Raw genomic sequence first — 23,650 nt, forward strand, 5'->3', positions numbered from 1 at the left:
GAATGAAGTAGGGGATGAGAAGGGGTAACCCTGGGTCACATGTTGGGGTGCAAGGGTAGCTAATAAGAGGGAAGCCCACAATTGGGTTTATAATGTATAGGAGGGAGCAATCATGGTACATGAGGTGCCCCGACCTTGATTTTTCCACCCTTCTTTTATGCTTTTTCCTTTTTATGTTTTTCTTTGATTTACTGCTCGGGGTTCAGGGGGTTAGAGCATGATGTGTAAGATATAGCATTGAAATCCCCCTTTTAAGCTGGGGAGATTCATCTCCCACAAGGGGTTGGGACAATCATGGGTTCCTATATGATGAAGAATGCTTATAGAACCTGTAGGAACCAGGGTGACGACCATGATGATGGGGTAAAGCTCATGTATTGGCTTTTGCCCATGTGCTAAATGTTTTTGTCCTGACCATCTTTTGCATTTTGTGGTACTTTTCCTGTTGAATGTGGCCATATATGCTTTTAACTTTCTTTTCAGCTGCATCAACCTCCGGGCTTCATTCCAGGCCATGACCCAAGGTGTGGGCAAGGGGAAGGGGCAAGCTAACCCTATGTGGACCCAATGGAGGAATGTGGACCTAGGCAGGAAAATGATGGATGGGGTAGTAATGAATGGAAAGAGGGTAATATAAGCGGATAAGGGAGCAGGACCATGCAACCAAAATTAGGGTTTCCCATGAAATACCATCCCTGGAACCAAATGGTCAATAAAAGAGATCCCACGGGACTAGAATCCAAGGTTAATTCCTAAAAGGGGTCTAGGGGACAAAAGCACAGACCTAGCCCATTCTTTCCGCCAAATCCCCCCATTAATCCATGCCCAGAAGTATCCATGATAAACAAACTACAATACTCAATTTCCAAATGACAAGGCATACCTTTAGATTCGGGAGGCCCACCTTCAAACATACGATCATAGCAGATGGGCGAGGGACCACATGGCTGGCTCAGGTGGTGGAGAAAGTGGCACAATGAGCTAGCTAGTGGCTGCAAGGGGTTGCTTGCTGCCGACTAAGGACCATCTTGGAGAAAAATTTCTCCTAGGGATATTACCCACAAAATGGTGGGTAACAGCGACCATGCTTATGAAAATTGTAGCATTGGACTTTTGATAAGTCTTTGTTCCATTTGAAAGAATTGTTGGATTTGGGAGCAGGCTTTCTCGAACAGTAGTGGCCTCTTCTTCCTTTCTACTTCTTCTTTAGACAACAAAGGAAATAGGTATCTCCCTCCTCATGCTTGGGAATTATTCCTCTAGAAATCATTCGGGCAGCTTCTTGACTACACTTTACCAGGAACTCATCAAATGTAGGAAACTTGTCATTTTTGCTGATGGTGGTAATAAATGTTTCCCAAGATGGAGAAAGACCTCCAAATGTAATAAGCACAAACTCCTTATCAGATACAATTTCTCCAACTATAGATAACTGATCTTTAATTTTAGAGATCCTCATGAAGTATGCTTGAATGGTCTCTCCTCTGTTCATCTTAATATCCTTGAGTTGATTCTTCAAAGCAAGAATTTGGCTCAAGTTATTCACTTGATACATTCCAATCAACTTATCATACATTTCTTTGGATTTCTTCAAGTTGGAGACATAGGTGATGAGATGGTCTCCAAGAGAATCAAGGACAAACTTTTTAACCTTACCTTCTCCTTTCTTGTATCTCGCCTTGATGGCAGCATTAGAATTTTCTACTAGTTCTACTACCTCTCCTTCAACATACTCTAGTACATCATGTTCCTCAAGAGTAATATCCAATCTGGCCTTCCAAGGGAAGAAATTCGAAGCATCAACCAACTTCTCTTCATTCTTAAAGTAAGAGGAAGACATCTTGATCTGCTCAAACAAATTTCAGCAATAAGTAGGAATAGCATGTGATATTTCAACAACGAATAGGAAGGGACATCAGGTGATATTTCAGCAGAAAATGAATAATAGATAGAAGGGACAACAAGAGATATTTCAGCAGAAAATAAGCTGCAAATAGAAGGGACATCAAGAGATATTTCAGTAGAAAATGAGCTGCAAATAGAAGGGACAACAAGAGATATTTCAGCAGAAAATGAGCTGCAAATAGAAGAGGCAAAAAGAGAAATTTCAACAAAAATTGAGTTGGGGCAGCAAGAGATATTTCAGCGGAAAAATGAGAAGGGAGAAGCTCTTGAATTCTTGTACTTGTCTTCACCAAAGTACTAATACCATGTTGAAACTTGATGTTCTATGCTGTAACAATTACTTAAAAAAATAAAACTCCTTCAAATTGCAATATCAGTTAAGCAATTGTAGATAGAACATACACCATATGAACCATATGCAAGATAGAAGACAACTAAGAACACAATGAGACACAAAGAATTTAGGTCCAATGACCAAGGCAAAACCCTCAAGGAGAAAACCCAACAAGATTCTTCTTCTATTAGAAATCAATTGTTTAGTAGAGAAAAAAAATACAATGAGAGAATGAAGAAGTTCATCCAAATCTGAAGGTATTTGATAGCAACAACTGATGCAAACTCTAAATCACTTTGGCTCACCAAGTTCTACTCTTACTCTAATTCTCTCTCTCACTCTCTCAATCCTTCTCTAGTCTCTCCAACTTTCTCTTTCACAAGTTTGAAGTCTCCTTTCACAATGCACAAGTGAGTAAGAGTGAAGATGAGAGACACATATATATAGGAGCAAGGAGTTTGAGTCATGAAGGAGGAGTAACTCGCATGCCTTGAGGGAGAGTTACATATGCCATTTAGGGAGGAATGCATGCCTTTGTAACTCATGCCATTAAGGAGGTACGCATGCCTTTGTAACTCATGCCATAAAGGAGTACACATGCCTTGAAGGAGAGAATCTAACATATGCATTGAAGAGTGTGTAAGAAGAATCTTTTATGAGGAGTCTTTAATGCGTGAAAGAGGAGTGCTATGACAAGTCCTTAATGTGCATAAGAGAGTGTAAGAGGAGTGCAATAAATCCATTAAGAGAGAGAGAGGGGTACGAGTGCCATGAAGGAGAGAGAGATGAAAAATGGCATATTGAGTGCCAAGTAGGAAAGGTGACATGAATTTCTATTTTGATAATATAATAATAATAATAATAATAATAATGATGATGATGAAGTAAAACATGAGCAACTAAGATTGATTAAGGATAAGTTAAGTGATTTTCCATCATCTATACTTGATGACCAATTAAAGCAAGGTGTTTTTCTATTTTTGGAAAGTCATGCTTGAAATAATAGACATGAATTTCTATTTTTAGAAAGTCACTCTAGAATAGTTAGAAATGAGATTGTATTCAAGGAAATTCATCTCCTAGCTACTAATTTTCAACAGTACTTGTAGGCGTCCCCCCTCAAAAGGGGGGGTTTCTGGGCATCCCACTTTAATAGGGGATGTTTGGGCATCCCCCCTGAATTTTGCCTAAAAACAATAATTTATGAGTGGGGAAGACTAATATTCAACCCTAAGACCCAACTAATGCTACATAATTAATGGTAATGTTAAATTATTAAGGCAAGACATTCTCCTTTATCTTTTATTTTCATACTTGATTAATTGTTTCAAGATGTTTGAGAGTGGTCCAACCTCATTGAATTTCATATGGAGAAAGTAGAATTTTAGATCCCACTCAAATTCTAGTAGACTTAGAAGCTTTCAGGATTTTAGGATTAGGGGGATTGTAACGTTTCCATTGGATTTTATCATGTATGAGGGTATGGAACAAGCATAATCAAGAGCACCAAACCCACTATGTATCTCGATGTTGGTGGCATATATTGTTGAGCTCCTCTGTCATGACCCTAGTAAAAATGTACCCATCACTCAAACTAAGTATTGATTTGACATGTTAAGCTTTTTCTATCTTATTTTTATGCTTAGAGGGTGATATTGATGATGAGGATCCCAATATAGGCAATGATTTTGATGATATGTAGGCATTTGTTGTAGCATGAATTTTTTTTGGACTATAGAGGTCATCGAGAGCCTCTTTGTTGATGCATTTTTGGTTCAAAGATAGATTGCAGTTGGTGTTATTTTGGTTACACACACACACACACACACCCTTATTTGCTAGATATATGGGAAACTTTGCATATTTATGTAAACAGTTTGGATATATATGGATGCACATGAATATTTATGTATTTTTTTGTCCACCGGTTTTTTGGTGCAGATTTTTTCCAATTTCTAATCTTGGAGTTGACCGGTTGGATGACTGGTCCAATTTTTATAACATTGGTTCATTGTTCATTGTTCATTTTCAGTCTTAACTTTTGATTCTTGATTCTAAATACTAGTGACCTCATATTGAGTCTTTGACTCGTCACTCTTTACCATTTTTTGAGTTTGAGTAATTTCCATTTACTATTCCAGTCTTCATACTTTAGTATCTACTATTTTTCTTATTACTAATCAAATTCTAGAATAATGAATGATGAATTTAAATCAATGTAGATTCCAGAATGATAAATTATGAATTTAAGTGAATGTAGATTCTAGAATGATGAGTGATGAATTTAAGTCAATGTATACAATATTTTACAATTTTTTTTTCATTGAATCATTTATCATGTATGAATCAGTGTATTTCGTTATTGAATTTGAATTTGAATCGTGTTTATACATCCACAAACGCATGCATGCACACACCCTAATGCCCCCCCATCCCCCTTGAATTTACCTAAAATTTGCGGGTGTTCCCACACATCCCCCCTATGTGTCTCCTTGTTATCCCTCTATCTTGAAAACTTGGTGGAACGTTGGTTTGATTTCAAGCAAATTAGGAAATTTGTGTTCCCGGTTCAAATTCTGAATAAAGATGTGATTGTCCCTATATCCTTGAAATGGAAATTTATGGTTCCATAGATTCTTCCCATGTACCACTTTTATCCCCGTTTTCAAACTTCAATTTATATTTATCTTACTCAACCATCTAGTTTTATGTTTTGCTTATTGTTATTTTCATTGTAATCAATATTACTCACGTCATTTTATTGGTTTGAAAGAATCAATAAGTTTGTTATGGTTTCAGAAGTGTAGTTTTAATTTCTTAGTTGTTTTGCAGAGGCTATAACATGCTTAAATTTGGCTGTTAATCTCTTCATGGAAATTGGAAGATTGTCGGTGGCTGCAAAACATTATAAGGTAATTAAAATTGTCAATATAGGGATTATGTCTGTTTAGATGATGTGTTAATGGTCAGCAAGAGAAAAAATTCTGTTTACATATTATGGAGGTTTGAGATGATGGATAACATGGCTATAATTCAATTCATGATATAGTTTGAAATTTTCCAAGTTAGAAAGGAAGCACTGCTTGCAAAGTAGTTTTTTACTTTTCAGAGATTTTGTTGGTAATTAGATTTCAAAATGTCTATTTTTTGCTAGTTTCACTGATTGAAACATATATTCTTTTAGACACATATATGAGTAACATCCGTTGGTATTGAACAATATTGATTAAGATTTGAGATAATTGTACTTTTCAGGAGATAGGTGAGATCTATGAGAATGGACAAGATGTTGAAAAGGCTATGGAGTTCTTTGAGCGAGCAGCTGACCTTTTCCAGGGTGAAGAAGTTACAAGCACAGCTAATCAATGCCGACTGAAGGTTGCGCAGTTTGCAGCTCAACTTGAATTGTAAGCCACTTTGTCACAAATAATGGGGGGAAACAAGTCTCCTATTAATAGTAAACCTATTTACTTCTTAACTAATTGAAAAATAGATAATCATAGAATCAAAGTTTCTCATTTGTTTACTTAGTGTAACCTTAGAAGAGACTTAGCAAAGAATCAAGACGTATGTGGCTGCAAAATTAAACATTTTGTACTTCGTTCTATATCTTTGGATGTGGTTTAGAAGATTGTTTTTGAACAGTCATAGTCACATAGGCCAATTTATCCTGACATCAATGATTATAATTCTCTTCATTTTTCATGTTATGTCTAGTTAGGTTTAGGTTTTGTTTGCATGAACAATTATGGAAGTCACTTGTAACTATTAGAATGTCAGATCAGACCAAGATTAATTTTATTGGCACATGTAATGTTGTGTAGCTGAACCCAGTTCTTCTATGCACAAGAGTGCATCAGCTCTGATAACTCATTTTCTTTGACTTGGATTTTGAGTTGTAGCGATAAACTGACCACAATTACTAGTTTGTATAGGGCTAAAGTTAGGGCTTTGGTAGAAAGTGGTTAAATAATTATTTTTTATCTTGGCTCTATTTAGTTATAATGTTATAATGATTTGGAATCTAGATAGCTATCTACATAAACCTACTTATTATTCTAGTTGAGGTAGGCTTGGATTGGAGGGTGTTAGATGTGGTATTCTAGTCATTAAATTCATATGCATCAAATAGTGAAGCAATTCATGTCAGGTATGTATATGAAATCAGAATACATGACAGTAACTATTGCGTGACTCGAAGTGGCATATGCAATGGCTGGCACTGATGTATTTGTTAGATTTTGTAGCATCGTACAGGTGTTCTAGTCTCAATTTGTATCTAAGAGGCTAAGTAACATGAGCTCTCCAAAACTCAGAAAAGGTTTTGTGAGATAAGCTTGTAAAACGCCTTAATTAAATTAATTAGCCATCATTTAAATATTTCTTAAGTCTTAGGAAAATTGGTTAATTAATGGGAATTAATTAAGAAAATCGACTTATGCTCTAAAGACTTCCAAAAAATGACTTGGATCAAGCCTAAGGTGATCTTATCCATTGATGAGGATCTAATCATGGTCGTTGAAGCTCTAACAAGAGATTATAAGAGCAAGTCGATGGGATGGAGAGAGACACAAGAGGGGAGCGAGTTCCTTGGCAGATCGAGCTATCCAGTTGCAAGATTCAACAAGGAAGTGAGTTCGAGCTAGAGAAGGAGAGCATCAGTGATTGAGGGAGAAACAGAGAGAATTTCAAAGGAGTTTCCCAGCAGTTTTCCAGTGCCGGAGAGGCAGGAAGAGGGAGGCCAAAATTATTCTGTAGAGAGGCCGAATAACTAGTGCGAGCAACCAAAAACCCCAGTGTGAGTGTCAGAAAGGGAGTCATTTCAGTTGCTAGAGGCCGGGAGATCATCGAAAAGGCAGAGCGAGTCATTTCCAGAGGCAGAGTGAGGTTGGACGGATCAATTGGTGTTGAAATGCAGGAAGTACGAATTTCCTAGGCTAGTAGTGCAAGTTCCAAGCATGGTGTGTTGTTGGGAGAGAGAACGAGTAGGCCAAATTATTGTTGCCAGATTATTGCTTGAGGATTTCCAATTGGGCATTCAGATATTGTACTCGGACTTTTACTACTTCATAATAATAAAATAAACCCTCATTTGCTACACGAGCTTTCCCTCCGGGGTTTTTCCAAGGACGTTAGTCCAAAAATATTGGTGTCATTTTTATCGTGTGCGTGTGCATCTTTTTTTCAGTTCCTAAATTTGATTTTCCACAACATATTTTATTTTGGTGAAGATTGCAATTGTGAGTTTATCGATATTTGTAGTAATAACAAATAAACTGCAAAGAAATTAGGAGATAAATTTCCAGTAACTGCAATTAAGGAATTTTCACATGGTATCAGAGTGACATTATTGATCAGATTAGAGGTTCAGAAGCAAGAGGAGAAAATTTGTGCAACTTCAGAGGGAGATCTAAGAACAATTTTTCCAGATCTGCACAAGCCAGCCAAGAAATGCAAATTGTTAGGTAGAAATTGATTTCTAGTTAGAGGTGCAGGAAAATCTCAATTTGTCTAGAGCAGAATTCCAACAGGTAGTGGATTTTCTGGATAGAGTTTTCTAGTGAGCAAATCGATTAATTCGTTGAACAGATCTGGGTGTAGTGATTTTGCAGCAAGGGTTTTGTAGTTGTAGATCAGCATTGGGGTAGGAAGAGAAAACAACACATGGAAATTTCTTGAATTTTTCAGAGGGTTTCTAGTTTCCAAGAGGAGATCCGTACTTTCTTGTTGCAAAAGGTCATAGCAGGCAAATTAATTTTCCGGTATGAGTTTTCCAAAATAGTCATTTCGAGTTGCAGAGGTTTCACTTCGTGTGCCAGTTCCTAGAGATTCAGAGAAGGACATTCAAAAGGTAGAGCAAGTAGTCTCAGTAAGAAGTTGAAGGAAATACATTAGTTGAAGGAATTTCGGAGGCAAGTAGGAGTAGATCTGCGCATTCCATAGGGAGTGTGAATAGCCAAAGAGAGGCTAAGCAGGGAAGAGAAGGAGATTTCTAGTTTCAGTCTCTAGTTATTTGAGTTTCGCTGAGATGGCCGCAACAGGTCACAAAGATCGGGATAAGCTTGACAATGCCTCAAACTTTGGTGTCTAGAAGGCTATGATGCTATTCCTTTTGGATGAGCATGGCTTGAAAGAGTTCACGATAGCAGTTGTAGTTGAACTGACAGAACCTATCCAGTATCTTGAGTACAAGAAGGATATGGCGAAAGCATAGAGGATGGTCCTAGACAAAGTTCGGGATCGTATTGTCTCACATATTGCAAATAAAAATATGGTAAAGGAAATTTGGGAAGCCATTGTAAAACTATACCAGGATCCATCTGAGAATCGTAAAATGATTCTCAAGGAGAAGCTAAGGACCACAAAAATGTAGAAGAGTGAGAGCATAACTTCCTATCTCACTAGACTTTAGAATGTCAGAGATGAGATAGCAGTGTTGATTTTGGGTAGCATCGGATGTGCTCTAGCTCCGAAATTTTGTGGAGGGGCTAGAATACATGAGATCTCCAAGACCTAAAAATCGTTTGGAGAAATTCCACCCGGATGAGGAGTTATTAAAATAATTAATATTTTTAATGGGTTCCTAAGTCTAACTTAGGAAAATAAAAATATTAACGGGTTTTAATAAAGATATGGGTGAGAAGCTTCTAAGAGACAAGGATCAATTCTATTTTAATCTTAGCCGTTGATTAGAGACATAATCTCGACCGTTGATTCATCAACAGGAAAAGTATAAGAGAAGACTTGAGAGTCATTTGGAGACACACCGAGCAAATACTCAGTAACCCGAGGGAAATCAATTCTCAAGGAGAAGGAGTTCGATTTCAGAGGGAGAGTAGCAGGGTGAAGGAAGAGGAGGGTTTCAACGTCAGTCTGAGACTGAGGAGGAGGTGACGCAGTGCCTCAGAGAGATAGCGCAGAGGGAGAGCTCTGAGAGACAACGTAGGCAGGGACGAGATCTCATGTAGATGACACAGGGGTGACGCAATCCTCACGTAGATGATGTAGGGGTGACACAGTGAAGGATAAAGGGTCTCTGTGGTGTCATAATTTCTCCTAGTTGAGGAGGAAAATTATCTCAGGTGTTTTCTTGAAGGTTTCTCTATGTACTGCAAAATTATTCCTTGTAAAGAGATTTTTGTTGAAGAATAATTTATAAACCCTCCTCTACTGCACCGGTTTTCCCGCATTGGGTTTTTTCGGGGAAAATTGTCCAAAAATAACTGTGTTGACGTGATTTATTCTTATGCTTGTATATCACTGTTATTTTTCTCTATGCTATTATGTGATAATTGCAGTAGAATTTATTTTAATGTTTGCTGAAGGGTTTTGTAAACAACTTATTGTGAGAAATAAGTAGAAGAAATAAATCAGTTACTGCAGTAGAATTTCGTGTCAGAAATTCTAACATGGTATCGGAACGGAGATCAGGCAACAAAGAATCTACTATGAGTCAAGAGCATGATGTCGGGCATCAACTCAGAATGACCCATGCAGATCTCCAGAGGGAGAAGAGAGCATGAGGAATGTGGATCAGGATTATTCTATGTTAGCTTCTAGATTGGAAGAAGAAGTCGCTTGATTAGTGAGTTCTGCTTCCTCTGGGGTTTGGTATATAGATAGTGGAGCTTCCTGGCACATAACAGGAATATGAGAATGTTTTTCGAATTATCAAGAAGAAAGGATGAACTTCCAGATCACCATGGAAAATAAGTCAAAATGTACCCCCGTAGGAAGAGGTACCGTAGTATTTCAAACAGAAGTAGGGGATCGGCTTCGAGCAACCAATGTGCTGCATGTGCCAGGATTGGGGATGAACTTACTCTCTATATCTCAGCTTCAAAACAAGGGCTATGATGTTTTCTTCATTAAGGAGAAAGTATATGTCAAACACCCAAGTTGGAAAAAGAAGGCCCATATTGGAGTCAAAAGTAACAGGTTGTATAGATTACAACTAGAATCCCCAATGGCACTGATAGGCAGCAGTGGGGAAAAAGATTCGAATGAACTATGGCACAGGAGGATGAGACACTTACACCATGGGGCTCCAAGAATTCTGAGGAGAATAGTATCAGGAGTTCCAGAGTTGAGTACTGAACGAGATGATGTATGCAGAGGATGCGCACTAGGCAAGTACGCCAAAGCTGCATTTTCCAGAAGCAACAATAGGGCTAAGAGTGTTCTGGGATTGATACACTTGGATATTTGCAGACCCATGTCCACAAGAGCTCTTAGTGGTGCCGAGTACTTCGTCACCTTCATTGATGACCATTCCAGAAAGACTTGGATCTACTTTCCAAAAAACAAGGATGAGGTTTTTGGTCGATTCAAAGAGTTCAAGGCTTTAGTTGAGAATTTGACAGGAAAGAAGATAAAGATATTGTGCTCAAACAATGGTGGAGAATACATCGACAAGGACTTCACTGATTTTTGCGCAAGGGAAGGCATCATAAGAGAGTGGACAACCCCCTATAATCCAGAGCAAAATGGAGTAACAGAGAGGAAGAACAAGACTATTGTTGAAGCAACTAGGGAGATGTTGTATGATCGGGGTATGTCCAAGTTTCTATCGGAAGAAGCATGCAACAGGACAGTGTATGTCTAGAACAGGACTCCTCATAGGGCATTAGGTAAGATTACTTGGAGAGTCTCTTCACTGGTAAGAAGCCTAAGGTGAGTCATTTCAGGATATTTGGGAGTTTGGCATACTGCCATGTACTCGAAGAAAAGAGGAAGAAATTGGATCAAATTATGGAGAAAGTATATCTTGTGGGATATAGCGAGAATGCTAAGGCATATAGAGTTTATCTTTCAGGGACTAGGAAGATTGTTATTCGATAGGATTTAAAGTTCATGGAGGACAGAGCTTTCAGGAAATCCCAAGAAATGCCTTCCGAAGAGCAGTCAAAGGATGATCCGTTGGTCTAACCACTTCGTCCAGCGGAAACTAGCACTAGTGTTTCTCCTAAAGGCAAAAACTCCAGAGGTATCACAATAAGTGGAGTCTCAGGAAGAGGAGGAGTAGATAGATATACCGACTGCTAGTGGTAGAATGAGCTGGGAACTTCGATAGATACTACGAGATGCAGAAAATTTCGTCGGTGCACCCAGGAATGAGAAAAGGGAGCGTAGACAACCAGACAGATACCAAGACTTGGTGGCTCAAGTTGGAGAACCCTCTAATTTTCAGGAGGTCATTCAGCATCAAGTATGGGTAGATGCTATGGTGGAGGAATACAGTTCCATAATGGTCAATGATGTCTGGGAAGTGGTACCTAGGCCTCAGGACAGGTCAGTTGTAGGTTCGAGATGGATCTACAAAGTCAAATACGCTGCAGATGGCAGTGTGGAAAAATACAAAGCCAAGTTTGTGGCTAAGGGGTATGCTCAGAAGGAAGGGATAGACTACGAAGAAACCTTCGCCCCAATAGCCAAGTATACTTCTATTAGATCTGTGATATCCCTTGCAACACAGATGGGGTGGGAGATTCACCAGATGGATGTCAAGACGATGTTCTTGAATGGGGTGATAGAGGAAGAAGTATATATTGAACAATCAGAGGGTTTTGAGATACATGAGAAGAAATCTCATGTATGCAGATTGAAGAAAGCCTTGTATGGGCTTAAACAGACACCTAGAGCATGATATGGTCGAATTGATGGCTACTTGCAGAAGATGGGATTCGTAGAGAGTGACGCAGATCCTAATCTCTACCATCTTGTTGTAGAGAATGAGCCTCTAATCCTAGTGTTATTTGTGGATGATCTTTTCCACAACATATTTTATTTTGGTGAAGATTGCAATTGTGAGTTTATCGATATTTGTAGTAATAACAAATAAACTGCAAAGAAATTAGGAGATAAATTTCCAGTAATTGCAATTAAATTTTTTTAACATGGTATCAAAGTGACATTATTGATCAGATTAGAGGTTCAGAAGCAAGAGGAGAAAATTTGTGCAACTTCAGAGGGAGATCTGAGCACAATTTCTCCAAATCTGCACAGGCCAGCGAAGAAATGCGAATTGTTAGGTAGAAATTGATTTCTAGTTAGAGGTGCAGGGAAATATCAATTTGTCTAGAGCAGAATTCCAACAGGCAGTGGATTTGATGGATAGAGGGTTCTAGTGAGCAAATCAATTAATTCGTTGAACAGATTTGGGTGCAGTGATTTTGCAGCAAGGGTTTTGCAGTTGTAGATCAGCGCTGGGTAGGAAGAGAAAACAACACATGGAAATTTCTTGAATTTTTCAGAGGGTTTCTAGTTTCCAAGAGGAGATCTGTACTTTCCTGTTGCAAAAGGTCATAACAGGCAAATTAATTTTCCGGTGTGAGTTTTCCAAAATAGTCATTTCGAGTTGCAGAGGTTGCACTTCATGTGCCAGTTCCTAGAGATTCAGAGAAGGACATTCAAAAGGTAGAGCGGGTAGTCTCAGTGAGAAGCTGATGGAAATACATTAGTCGAAGGAATTTCGGAGGCAAGTAGGAGTAGATTTGCGCATTCCATAGGGAGTGTGAATAGATAAAGAGAGGCTAAGCAGGGAAGAGAAGGATATTTCTAGTTTCAGTCTCTAGCTATTTGAGTTTAGCTGAGATGGACGCAACAGGTCACAAAGATTAGGATAGGCTTGACAATGCCTCAAACTTTGGTGTCTGGAAGGCTAGGATGCTATTCCTTTTGGATTAGCATGGTCTAAAAGAGTTCACGATAGCAGTTGTAGTTGAACTGACAGAACCTATCCAGTATCTTGAGTACAAGAAGGATATGGCGAAAGCAAATAGGATGGTCCTAGACAAAGTTCGGGATCGTATTGTCTCGCATATTGCAAATAAAAATACGGTAAAGGAAATGTGGGAAGCCATTGTAAAACTATACCAAGACCCATTTGAGAATTGTAAAATGATTCTCAAGGAGAAGCTAAGGACCACAAAAATGCAGAAGAGTGAGAACATAACTTCCTATCTCACTAGACTTTAGAATGTCAGAGATGAGATAGCAGTGTTGATTTTGGGTAGCATCGGATGTGCTCTAGCTCTGAAAATTTGTGGAGGGGCTAGAACACATGAGATCTCCAAGACCTAAAAATCGTTTGGAGAAATTCCACCCGAATGAAGAGTTATTAAAATAATTAATATTTTTAATGGGTTCCTAAGTCTAAACTTAGGAAAATAAAAATATTAACGGGTTTTAATAAAGATATGGGTGAGAATCTTCTAAGAGATGAGGATCAAGTCTGTTTTAATCTTAGCCATTGATTAGAGACTTAATCTCGACTGTTGATTCATCAATAGGAAAAGTATAAGAGAAGACTTGAGGGTCATTTGGAGACACACCGGGCAAATACTCAGTAACCCGAGGGAAATCAATTCTCAAGGAGAAAGAGTTCGATTTCAGAGGGAGAGTAGTAGGGTGAAGGAAGAGGGTGGTTTCAGCGTCAGTTTGAGACTAAGGAGGAGGTGACGCATTGCCTCAGAGAGAGCGCAAAGGGAGAGCTTTGAGAGACAATGTAGGCAGGGACGAGATCTCACACAGATGACGCAGGGGTGACGCAGTCCTCACGCAGATGACACAAGGGTGATGCAGTGAAGGATAAAGGGTCTCTGTGGTGTCATAATTTCTCCTAACTGAGGAGGAAAATTATCTCAGGTGATTTCTTGAAGGTCTCTCTATGTATTGCAAAATTATTCCTTGTAAAGAGATTTTTGTTGAAGAATAATAGATAAACCTTCATTTGCTGCACCGGTTTTCCCGCATTGGGTTTTCCCGGGGACAATTGTCCAAAAATAACTGTGTTGATGTTATTGATTCTTGTGCTTGTATATGACTGTTATTTTTATCTATGCTATTATGTGATAACTGCAGTAGAATTTATTTTAATGTTTTCTGAAGGGTTTTGTAAACAACTTATTGTGAGAAATAAGTAGAAGAAATAAATTAGTTACTGCAGTAGAATTTCGTGTCAGAAATTCTAACATGGTATCAAAGCGGAGATCAGGGAACAAAGAATCTGTTATGAGTTAAGAGCATGATGTCGGGGCATCAACTCAGAAGGACGCATGCAGATCTCTTGAGGGAGAAGAGAGAACGAGGAACATGGATCGGGATTATTCTATGTTAGCTTCTAGATTGGAAGAAGAAGTCGCTTGCTTAGCGAGTTCTGCCTCCTCTGGGGTTTGGTATATAGATAGTGAAGCTTCTTGGCACATGACAGGAATACGAGAATGTTTCTCGAATTATCAGGAAGAAAGGATGAACTTCCAGATCACCATGGGAAATAAGTCAAAATGTACCCCTATAGGAAGAGGTACCGTAGTATTTCAAATAGAAGCAGGGGATCGACTTCGAGCAACCAATGTGCTGCATGTGCCAGGATTGGGGATGAACTTACCCTCTGTATCTCAGCTTCAAAACAAGGGCTATGATGTTTTCTTCATTAAGGAGAAAGTATATGTCAAACACCCAAGTTGGAAAAAGAAGGCCTAGATTGGAGTCAAGACTCAAAAGTAACAGGTAGTATAGATTATAGTTAGAATCCCCAATGGCACTGATAGGCGGCAGTGGGGAAAAAGATTTGAATGAACTATGGCATAGGAGGATGAGACACTTACACCATGGGGCTCTAAGAATTCTCAGGAGAATAGTATTGGGAGTTCCAGAGTTGAGTACTGAATGAGATGATGTATGCAGAGGATGCACACTAGGCAAGTACGCCAAAGCTGCATTTTCCAGAAGCAACAATAGAGCTAAGAGTGTTTTGGGATTGATGCACTCAGATATCTGCGGACCCATGTCTGTAAGAGCTCTTAGTGGTGCCGAGTACTTCGTCACCTTCATTGATTACCATTCTAGAAAGACTTGGATCTACTTTCTAAAAACCAAGGATGAGGTTTTTGGTCGATTCAAAGAGTTCAAGGTTCTAGTTGAGAATCTGACAGGAAAGAAGATAAAGATATTGCGCTTAGACAATGGTGGAGAATACATCGACAAGGACTTCACTGATTTTTGCGCAAGGGAAGGCATCAGAAGAGAGTGGACAACCCCCTATAATCTGGAGCAGAATGAAGTAGCAGAAAGGAAGAACAGGACTATTGTTGAAGCAACCAGGGCGATATTGTATGATCAGGATATGTCCAAGTTTCTATGGGCAAAAGCATACAACACGACAGTGTATGTCCAGAATAGGACTCCTCCCAGGGCATTAGGTAAGATTACTCAGAGAGTCTCTTCACCGGTAAGAAGCCTAAGGATATTTGGGAGTTTGTCATACTGCCATGTACCCGAAAAAAAGAGGAAGAAGTTGGATCAAACTATGGAGAAAGGATATCTTGTGGGATATAGTGAGAATGCAAAGGCATATAGAGTTTACCTTCCGGGGACTAGGAAGATCGTTATTCGACGGGATCTAAAGTTCATGGAGGATAGAGCTTTTAGGAAATCCCGAGAAATGCCTTCCGAAGAGCAGTCAAAGGATGATCTGTTGGTCTAGCCACTTCATCCAGCGGAATCTAGCACCAGTATTTCTCCTAAAGGCAAAAACTCCAGAGGTATCACAATAGGTGGAGTCTCAGGAAGAGGAGGAGCAGATAGATGGACCGACTACTAGTGGAAGAACGAGCTGGGAACTTTGATAGATACTACGAGACGCAGAGAATTTCGTCGGTGCACCCAGGAACAAGAAAAGGGAGCGTAGACAGCCAGACATATACCAAGACTTGGTGGCTCAAGTTGGCGAACCCTCTAGTTTTCAGGAGGTCATTCAGCATCAAGTATGGGTAGATGTTATGGTGGAGGAATACAGTTCCATAATGGTCAATGATGTTTGGGAAGTGTTACCTAGGCCTCTGGACAGGTCAGTTGTAGGTTCGAGATGGCTCTACAGAGTCAAATACGCTGCAAATGGCAGTGTGGAAAAATACAAAGCCCGGTTTGTGGCTAAGGGGTATGCTCAAAAGGAAGGGATAGACTACGAAGAAACCTTCGCCCCAATAACCAAGTATACTCCTATTAGATCTATGATATCCCTTGCAACATAGATGGGGTGGGAGATTCACCGGATGGATGTCAAGACGACGTTCTTGAACGGGGTGATAGAGGAAGAAGTATATATTAATCAACCAGAGGGTTTTGAGACACATGAGAAGAAATCTCATGTATGCAGATTGAAGAAATCCTTGTATGGGCTTAAACAAACATCTAGAGCATGGTACGGTCGAATTGATGGTTACTTGCAGAAGATGGGATTCGTCAAGAGTGATGCAGATCCTAATCTCTACTATCTTGTTGTAGAGAATGAGCCTCTAATCCTGGTGTTATATGTGGATGATCTTTTCTTGACAGGCTCATCCAGGCTCATCAAAGATTGCAAGGAGAACCTAGCCACAAAATTCAACATGAAGGATTTGGGACGGATGCATTATTTCCTGGGGTTGGAAGTTTGGCAGCAGAAGGGTGAAATTTTCCTTGGACAAGGGAGATACGCTACAAAGATTTTGAAAAGGTTCAGAATGCAGGACTGTAGACCTATGGCTACTCCAATGATCACCAACTGGAAGAAGATTGATGCATCTGAAGGTAAAGAAGTCTATCCCACCTTGTACAAGCAACTCATAGGGTCCTTGATGTATCTGGTCAATACCAGGCCAAACATTTGTTACGTTATCAACACCCTCAGTCAGTTCATGGTGGAACCAAAGAGGGCGCACTGGGCAGCAGCCAAACATGTTCTCAGATATATACGAGGAACAGTCAAGCATGGAATAATGTACACCCAGGGAAATGACATCAAGCTGAGTTGGTTCACTGACGCAGATTGGGCTGGAAGTTCAATAGATGGGAAAAGTACCACTGAGTATTGTTTCAACATTGGATCAGGAATGACATCCTGGTGTTGTAGGAAACAGAAATCCATGGCTCTGAGCTCAGCTGAAGCTGAATATATGGCAGCTAGCTCAACTTCGTGCAAATCCATATGGCTCAGGAAATTGCTTGTGAATATATACAGGAGAAAGATGGAAGTGACCAGTATTTTGTGTGATAATCAGAGTTGCATCAAGCTTTCTGGGAATCCAGTGTTTCATGATCGGTCGAAGCACATTGATAGCAAGTGTCACTTCGTTAGAGACTATGTCCAACGAGGGTCAGTACAATTGAGGTACGCCCCAACAGGAGAATAGGTGGCAGACATCCTCACCAAGGCTCCAGGAAGAACAAAGTTTGTTTATTTCAGGGAGAAGATGGGGATAGTGAAGAATTCATTTTAGTAGCAGAAGCGGATAATATAAGGAGTTGTAGTGCAGTAGTTAGCAGTGGCAGTGCTGTGGGCAGCATGATGCAACACATTCAGAGGGAGTTGCAGTATAGATGTAGCAATGACAGTTGCAGTGTCATGGGTAGCAGTACAGGTTGCAGCAATGCAATAGGTGAGGGGCAGTAGGCCGAGCATCAACATCATAGAGGACTGATGTTGTGGATTAGTGTGATGCTTCTATTGGGAAGTATTGCTAGATCACATTCCTCACTAAGAGGGAGTGTTGATTTTGGGTAGCATCAAATGTGCTCTAGCTCTAAAATTTTGTGGAGGGGCTAGAACACATGAAATCTCCAAGACCCAGAAATCGTTTGGAGAAATTCCACCTGGATGAGGAGTTATTGAAATAATTAATATTTTTAATGGGTTTTGTTGACCACTATGTATCAATGACCCATAGCAGTACACCCCCTTTTTTGGCAAACGGGATAGCACTTGATCAATGTGTCCATGCTGTCCATCTATCATCATCAACTTGACTTCCTAGATGTTATGTAACCCTTTCTGCATGTGTATAATGTAAATAATCTCAACAGACTCGTGTCATGTATATAAAAACCTAGGTAAACCTACCTTTATAGTGACGATCTCCATTTTAGGAGGTTTTTCGTCTCACCCATCCATTCTCGGATGGTTGGTAGAGTTTTCCCCTCGAGTCTTACCCCAAAGCTGGAATGGATTTTGTCACTAAGATCTTAAGCGAGTCTTAGTGTTTTAAATCGAGTCTATGTAAAAATAATTTGGGAATAATCTTAACTATTTGGTTAGATTATTTATTACAGATTAGTTGGTATGCTGGATTATATTTGTATCGCAAAAGTGGGTAATCTGTGAGGGTCTATTACAAATGGGTTTTCCCCCTTATGATGTAATAAATATGAAAATCTTGATGTAAGGTGTCTTGAGGGTTGGAAAAATAATTTATCCCCTCATAGGTTGATTAATTAAATTTTCTGGCCAAAAATTAATTAAAATCTTAAGTGAGAAATGTAATTAATTCTAGGTCCTAGGTAAATTTAAATTCTCCAAAGGCAAACCTTGTCGGCCCTAAAAAATTAAATTTTAAAAGGTCTTGGGACTAAGGTAAATTAATTATTTTGCTAAATTTTAAACCTTTGATCCCTGGGGGTTAAGTCAAAGTCATTTTTTTGGGGAAATTAATTCAAAAATTTTATTTTTGAGTTAATTAAAACGCACTTAATTAAAAATTTCGAATTTCCCCAAATCTTTAAATATTTCGATGGATGAGATTAAAAGAAATTGTAATCTTCATCAATGATCGAGATTGCTTTGACGAGGATCACTCGAACTAGCCGTTGAAGGATTTATCTTTAAATAGGAAGTCATTTGTCAGTTGATCCATCCGATCTCTAAATCGTGTACTAAGCTCTCAAGCTCTCTTGTATACTTTTTTGAATTAATGCAGAAGTCTTTGGGTTTTCAACGTGCTATTGTATTCCTTTTCATGAATATATGGTAATATTGTTTTAATTTCTGCTTAATATTATGTGAAAACTATCAATCAATAGTGTTGTCGCACAGATTGTCACGACAACGCTCAGACCGGGCTCTGTCACCCTGATCCCCGATCTCTCCGTTTAAGCTTGTCTCCCATGGCTAAGGCGGGTAGACCCTATGGGACAATGGATGACCAACTGTGGACCAGTTGGGTTGGGAGACACGAGGGGAAACAAGCACTTAATTGATTTTATCTAGTTAATAGACCAGTGCCTTATAGAGTTAATGACTGAATGATTATTTATCAAATGCTTGCAAAAATATGAACTCATTAACAATCATTTACCATCAAATAACTCAAACAAAGATTAACTTTTACCAAATGCGAGATAATCGATAAATGCTCAATGGTTTACTGATATTCCAACAGTTAACCTTCAAGAAAAATTAAATGCTTTAAATGATCGTAAAATTTAAATGCTGACCAGTTACCACTTTCACATAGCTGACTTCAGATGAACATTTAAGTGCATTTAGCTATAGAAAAATACCACAAAAAGGCACCAAAATGATTTTTTTTTTAATTTTTTATACATTTTTATATAATTCTAAGCTAAAAAAATCAAAATAGAACAAAATTAAAATCCTAAATTAAAATCTAGTCTAAACTGAAGTCTAAAAATTAATTAATTTTTTTAAATTATTATTATTATTATTATTTTTATTGTTTTTTAATGATTATTTGACCAAACTAAAATTATAAACCTAAAAAAAAATCTAAAATCTATCTAAAACTTTACACTAAATTCTAAACTAAATGAAATCGAAATTATAATAAAATAAAAATCAAACCTAAAATCTAAAATTACCGAAATCTAAACTAACCTTTCTAAACTAAAGTTTAATTCTAAAACTAAGACTTAAACTAAATAAAATCAAAAGTAAAAACTAAGGATTAAAACTTTTTATGTTTTTGGGACTTTTTATTTTTTTTTATTTTTTTTTTTTAGTTCTAAATTAAAAATTAAAAATCAAATATAATCTTAAAATTAACAAAATATAACTCTAAGTCAGAAAGAACATAACCAAAAAAAAAACTAAAGATTAAATCCTAAATAAAAGAAAATGAAATTTAAAATAAATAAAGCTAATTAAATTCTAAAATCTAAAACAAAATTTTGATCTAAAGCTAACAGCTAATAGAAAAAATGAAACTCGATATTTTATTTTATTTTATTTTTATTTATTTTTTATTTATTATTTTTTTTTAACTGAAATTAAAAAAAAAAAAAACTAAAGTTAATCTAATGGAAATCGATTTTTTTAATTTTTTAGAGTAAAAAATAAAACAAAACTAAAATCGTTTATGCCCAAAATCAAAACCTAGCCTAAAACTAAATCAGCATACGCACTTATCATGAGAAAAACACCTACGCTAAACCTGAAAATCGATTATGCCAACCACGCAAAAACGGATTTTCGACCCTTTTTTACTTATCGTTGCTAATATGCAGGTCGGATGGCAGAAGGAAAGCGTGAGGAGCTGCGACTGAGGGCAATGGCAGCGGTGGAGAGTGAAATGACAGGAAAATGGAGCCGTAGGGCAGGTTGACGGCTTGGGAGGGAACTGCGTTTTTTTTTTATTGGAGTTTGTGGTGCGTTTGGAGGTCCAGCAGAGAGGAGAAAACCCACGGAAGAGAGGGTGATGTATGCTGTGGGAAGGAGAGCGAGGGTATGGAGGCAACTCGGGCCAGAACTACGCGGGCCTCTTTTCTTTTTGTTTGCTTGCAGGCTGCGAGCATTGCATGAAGGGAATGGAGCTTACGTGAAGGAGAAAAATCGAGTGCTGCGGTGGATGTAGGTTTTAATGTGGAAGCAATGAAACGTGGGCAGCAACAAGTGAATGGTAGCGTTGAGGAGCAAGGATGGAGCCACGATGGGAAATGAAATCGTGTGGAGAGTGAGGGGTCTTGTTTGCAGATTGAAACGCAGGGAGCTGAGGAGATGAACGCAGGAGGTATGGCAGCAATCCAGCCTGCCTAAAAAATATTTCGAATTTTTTTTCTTTTTCCTGCAACAAAAATAAACCACGAACAGTAAAACAACTCTGATCAAACCCTCGGAAATCTGTACTTGTAACCTGCAATGGCAAAAACCGAAAACCCAGAAGTAAAATGTGCCAAAAAAAAAACTGATAACCCTAAAACCAGCGAAAAATTTACAACATTTACAGCTTTTCGACTCTTAAGCAACCAGATTTGTCAATAATCACAGTAATATTTTCTGAATTTAAATTTAATGTGAGATACTTTAGAAAACCCTTCAAAAAATAATTCAAATGATAAGCCTGGGATCAAAACTAGCTGGGCTCTTTCAGAAAACACAATCCGGGAGTTGGCTGGTTCAGCCGAGAACTTCCCCTAACGCCCGGTAAACTCAAAACTATGATTTCTTGCAGAGCTTAAAATCAACCATTAACATAGAGGGAGAAAACAATAGTGAAATCCAGATCAAATGGAGATACCTGCCATTATATTTCAGAATCTAAACTATCATTCAAACCCCAGAGATCAGACAAGATACCTGTGCCTAAATCAATCTTCGTCAAGCTATTATCAATGGTTGAAAATAAAATTATGCAGAAAAATAAAAGATCTTACAGCATTTCCAGAAGAGTAACACCAACAAGATTTCAACCCCAAAGTCTTTTTTTATTGCACAAAAATTGACTATAAGAGAGCTTTCTTTAGCACCAGACTCTCAGATCAAATCTCATCTCAAATGACCCCTAGCACCCTATTTAAAGGAAAAAATCCCAACGGCTAGTTCGAGTGATCCATGTCAAAATGATCTCGACTGTCGATGAGGATCAAGATTTCTTTTAATCTCATCTGTCGAATTTTTAAATGCATTAAAAAATTAAAATTCTGCATTTATTTACTCAAAAATTTGACTTATTATTATTTTATTACTTTTTTAAATTTTATTTTATTTTATTTTTTTATTTTTTAATTATTTTTTTAATTTTTTAATTTTATTATTATTATTTTTACTTTTTTGCTATTTTTTAAGTTTATTTTTTATTATTTATATTTTATATTTTTTATTGTTTTTTTATTTTTTATTTTTGGATCCTCGAACTTAGCCTTTGGAAAAATCACCTAGGAGCTAAGACTTAGGACTTATGAGGGGATTAAAACATTTTCTAACCCTCAAGACACTTTACATCATGACTTTTACAATTTTACATCTCAAGGGGGAAAGCCCATTTGACATAGACCCTCATGGATTACTCAGTTCTGCGACCAAATATAATCTAGCAGATCAACGCACTAAGATTCCCCTAAGATTCTAATGACAAATTCATTCTGGCTTTGGGGTTAGGCTGAAGGAAAACTCTACCGATCATGGATCGGTGAAACAAAAAACCTTCCGGAACGTAGATTATCACTAGAAAATTAGGTCCACCTAGGCAATTTACATACATGACTCAGATCTGCTAAGATTATTTACAATTTACACATGCAGACTGGGTTTACAACATAACATGATCAGGTCGATGATGACTGTCGAATGGCACGGACACGTCGATCAAGCGCTATCCCTTTTGCGAAGAAAAGGGGGTGTACTGCTATGGGTAGTTGACACGTAGTGGTCAACATCTGGCTCTACTTGGGGACACATTATTGCACTGTAGGAATGTGAGAATCCAGAATCTGCATCCATGCAACACACAACAAAATATAAGTAGCGTCTGTCCAAAAAATCATCATATAACATAAAGCACATGAAAGACATAAGCTCTTCATTTATTAACTATCTAGAAAAGTAAATCTAATCCTAAAATAGAAATGAAAATGCTAAAAAAACAAGGAGTAAGGTTAGAAATACAGAGGATGCCCCATGGCATCAGATGTGTTTAATATAGTGTATACTAAGCATTTGCCTGCTTTTAGGCAAATCTGTTGACTGCTTCTCGGATGTGCCATGTCCAATTCTGCATACGGTAGGACTTTTTCCTATCTGAAAATCAAGCTGCTCGTGGCCGTCTGATGCATCAAATCTTCTTCTCGTTCTCTTTCTTTTGCGTTTTTTCTTTGTGGTAGGCTGTATCACTGATGACGTGGAACTTTTTGCTTCAAAGCTCTCAGATGAAGTATGTAAGATATGCGTGACATGTCTTTCTTCATTCTACATCTGCCCTGTCAAGGATGATGGATCAATTTCACAAGTGCCATGAGTTATAACTTGATCTTCTATCACTGGTGGATTAACTGTGTGAGCATCAACCTGATTATTAATTTCCCTTTTATCCAGGTCACCTTCAATTATCCACTTTTCAATGGAACAAAGGACCTCATAATAAGATGGAGCTTGTTGTAACAGATAAGGAGGCTTCTGATTTATTGACGTTCCCTGGTTTCTTTCATCCTCTGACCATTGTTGAAATTTATGAACCTGTATTTTGATGGCATCTATCTGACTAGAGTGTTCAACCTTCATAGCATTGATTTGCCTGGCATGGTCTTCTTCCATATCTTTTATTACTTTATCGTTCTTTTCCTTTATGTTCATCAAGCAATACTGCATAGAGTTTATCTCTTATGATTTGCTTGCATGGTTATTATGATCGAATGTCATGATAG

At 38.1% G+C, this 23,650-nt stretch overlaps 1 protein-coding gene across 1 annotated transcript in view; it reads left to right on the forward strand.

Annotated features, from left to right (window-relative positions):
* LOC149227342 (alpha-soluble NSF attachment protein 2-like) overlaps nucleotides 1–23,650 on the forward strand; it is a 249,567-nt gene that overhangs the window by 73,517 nt on the left and 152,400 nt on the right. Inside the window, exons 5-6 of the mRNA XM_089377761.1 lie at nucleotides 5,072–5,151; nucleotides 5,495–5,646. Coding sequence (XP_089233887.1) covers nucleotides 5,072–5,151; nucleotides 5,495–5,646 — 232 coding nt within the window. The remainder of the gene's footprint in view (nucleotides 1–5,071; nucleotides 5,152–5,494; nucleotides 5,647–23,650) is intronic.

This window comes from Pinus tabuliformis, chromosome J (assembly GCF_031772625.1).
Source record: "Pinus tabuliformis cultivar Carrire ecotype Pingquan chromosome J, CPIR1, whole genome shotgun sequence".
Classification (NCBI taxonomy): Eukaryota; Viridiplantae; Streptophyta; class Pinopsida; order Pinales; family Pinaceae; genus Pinus; species Pinus tabuliformis.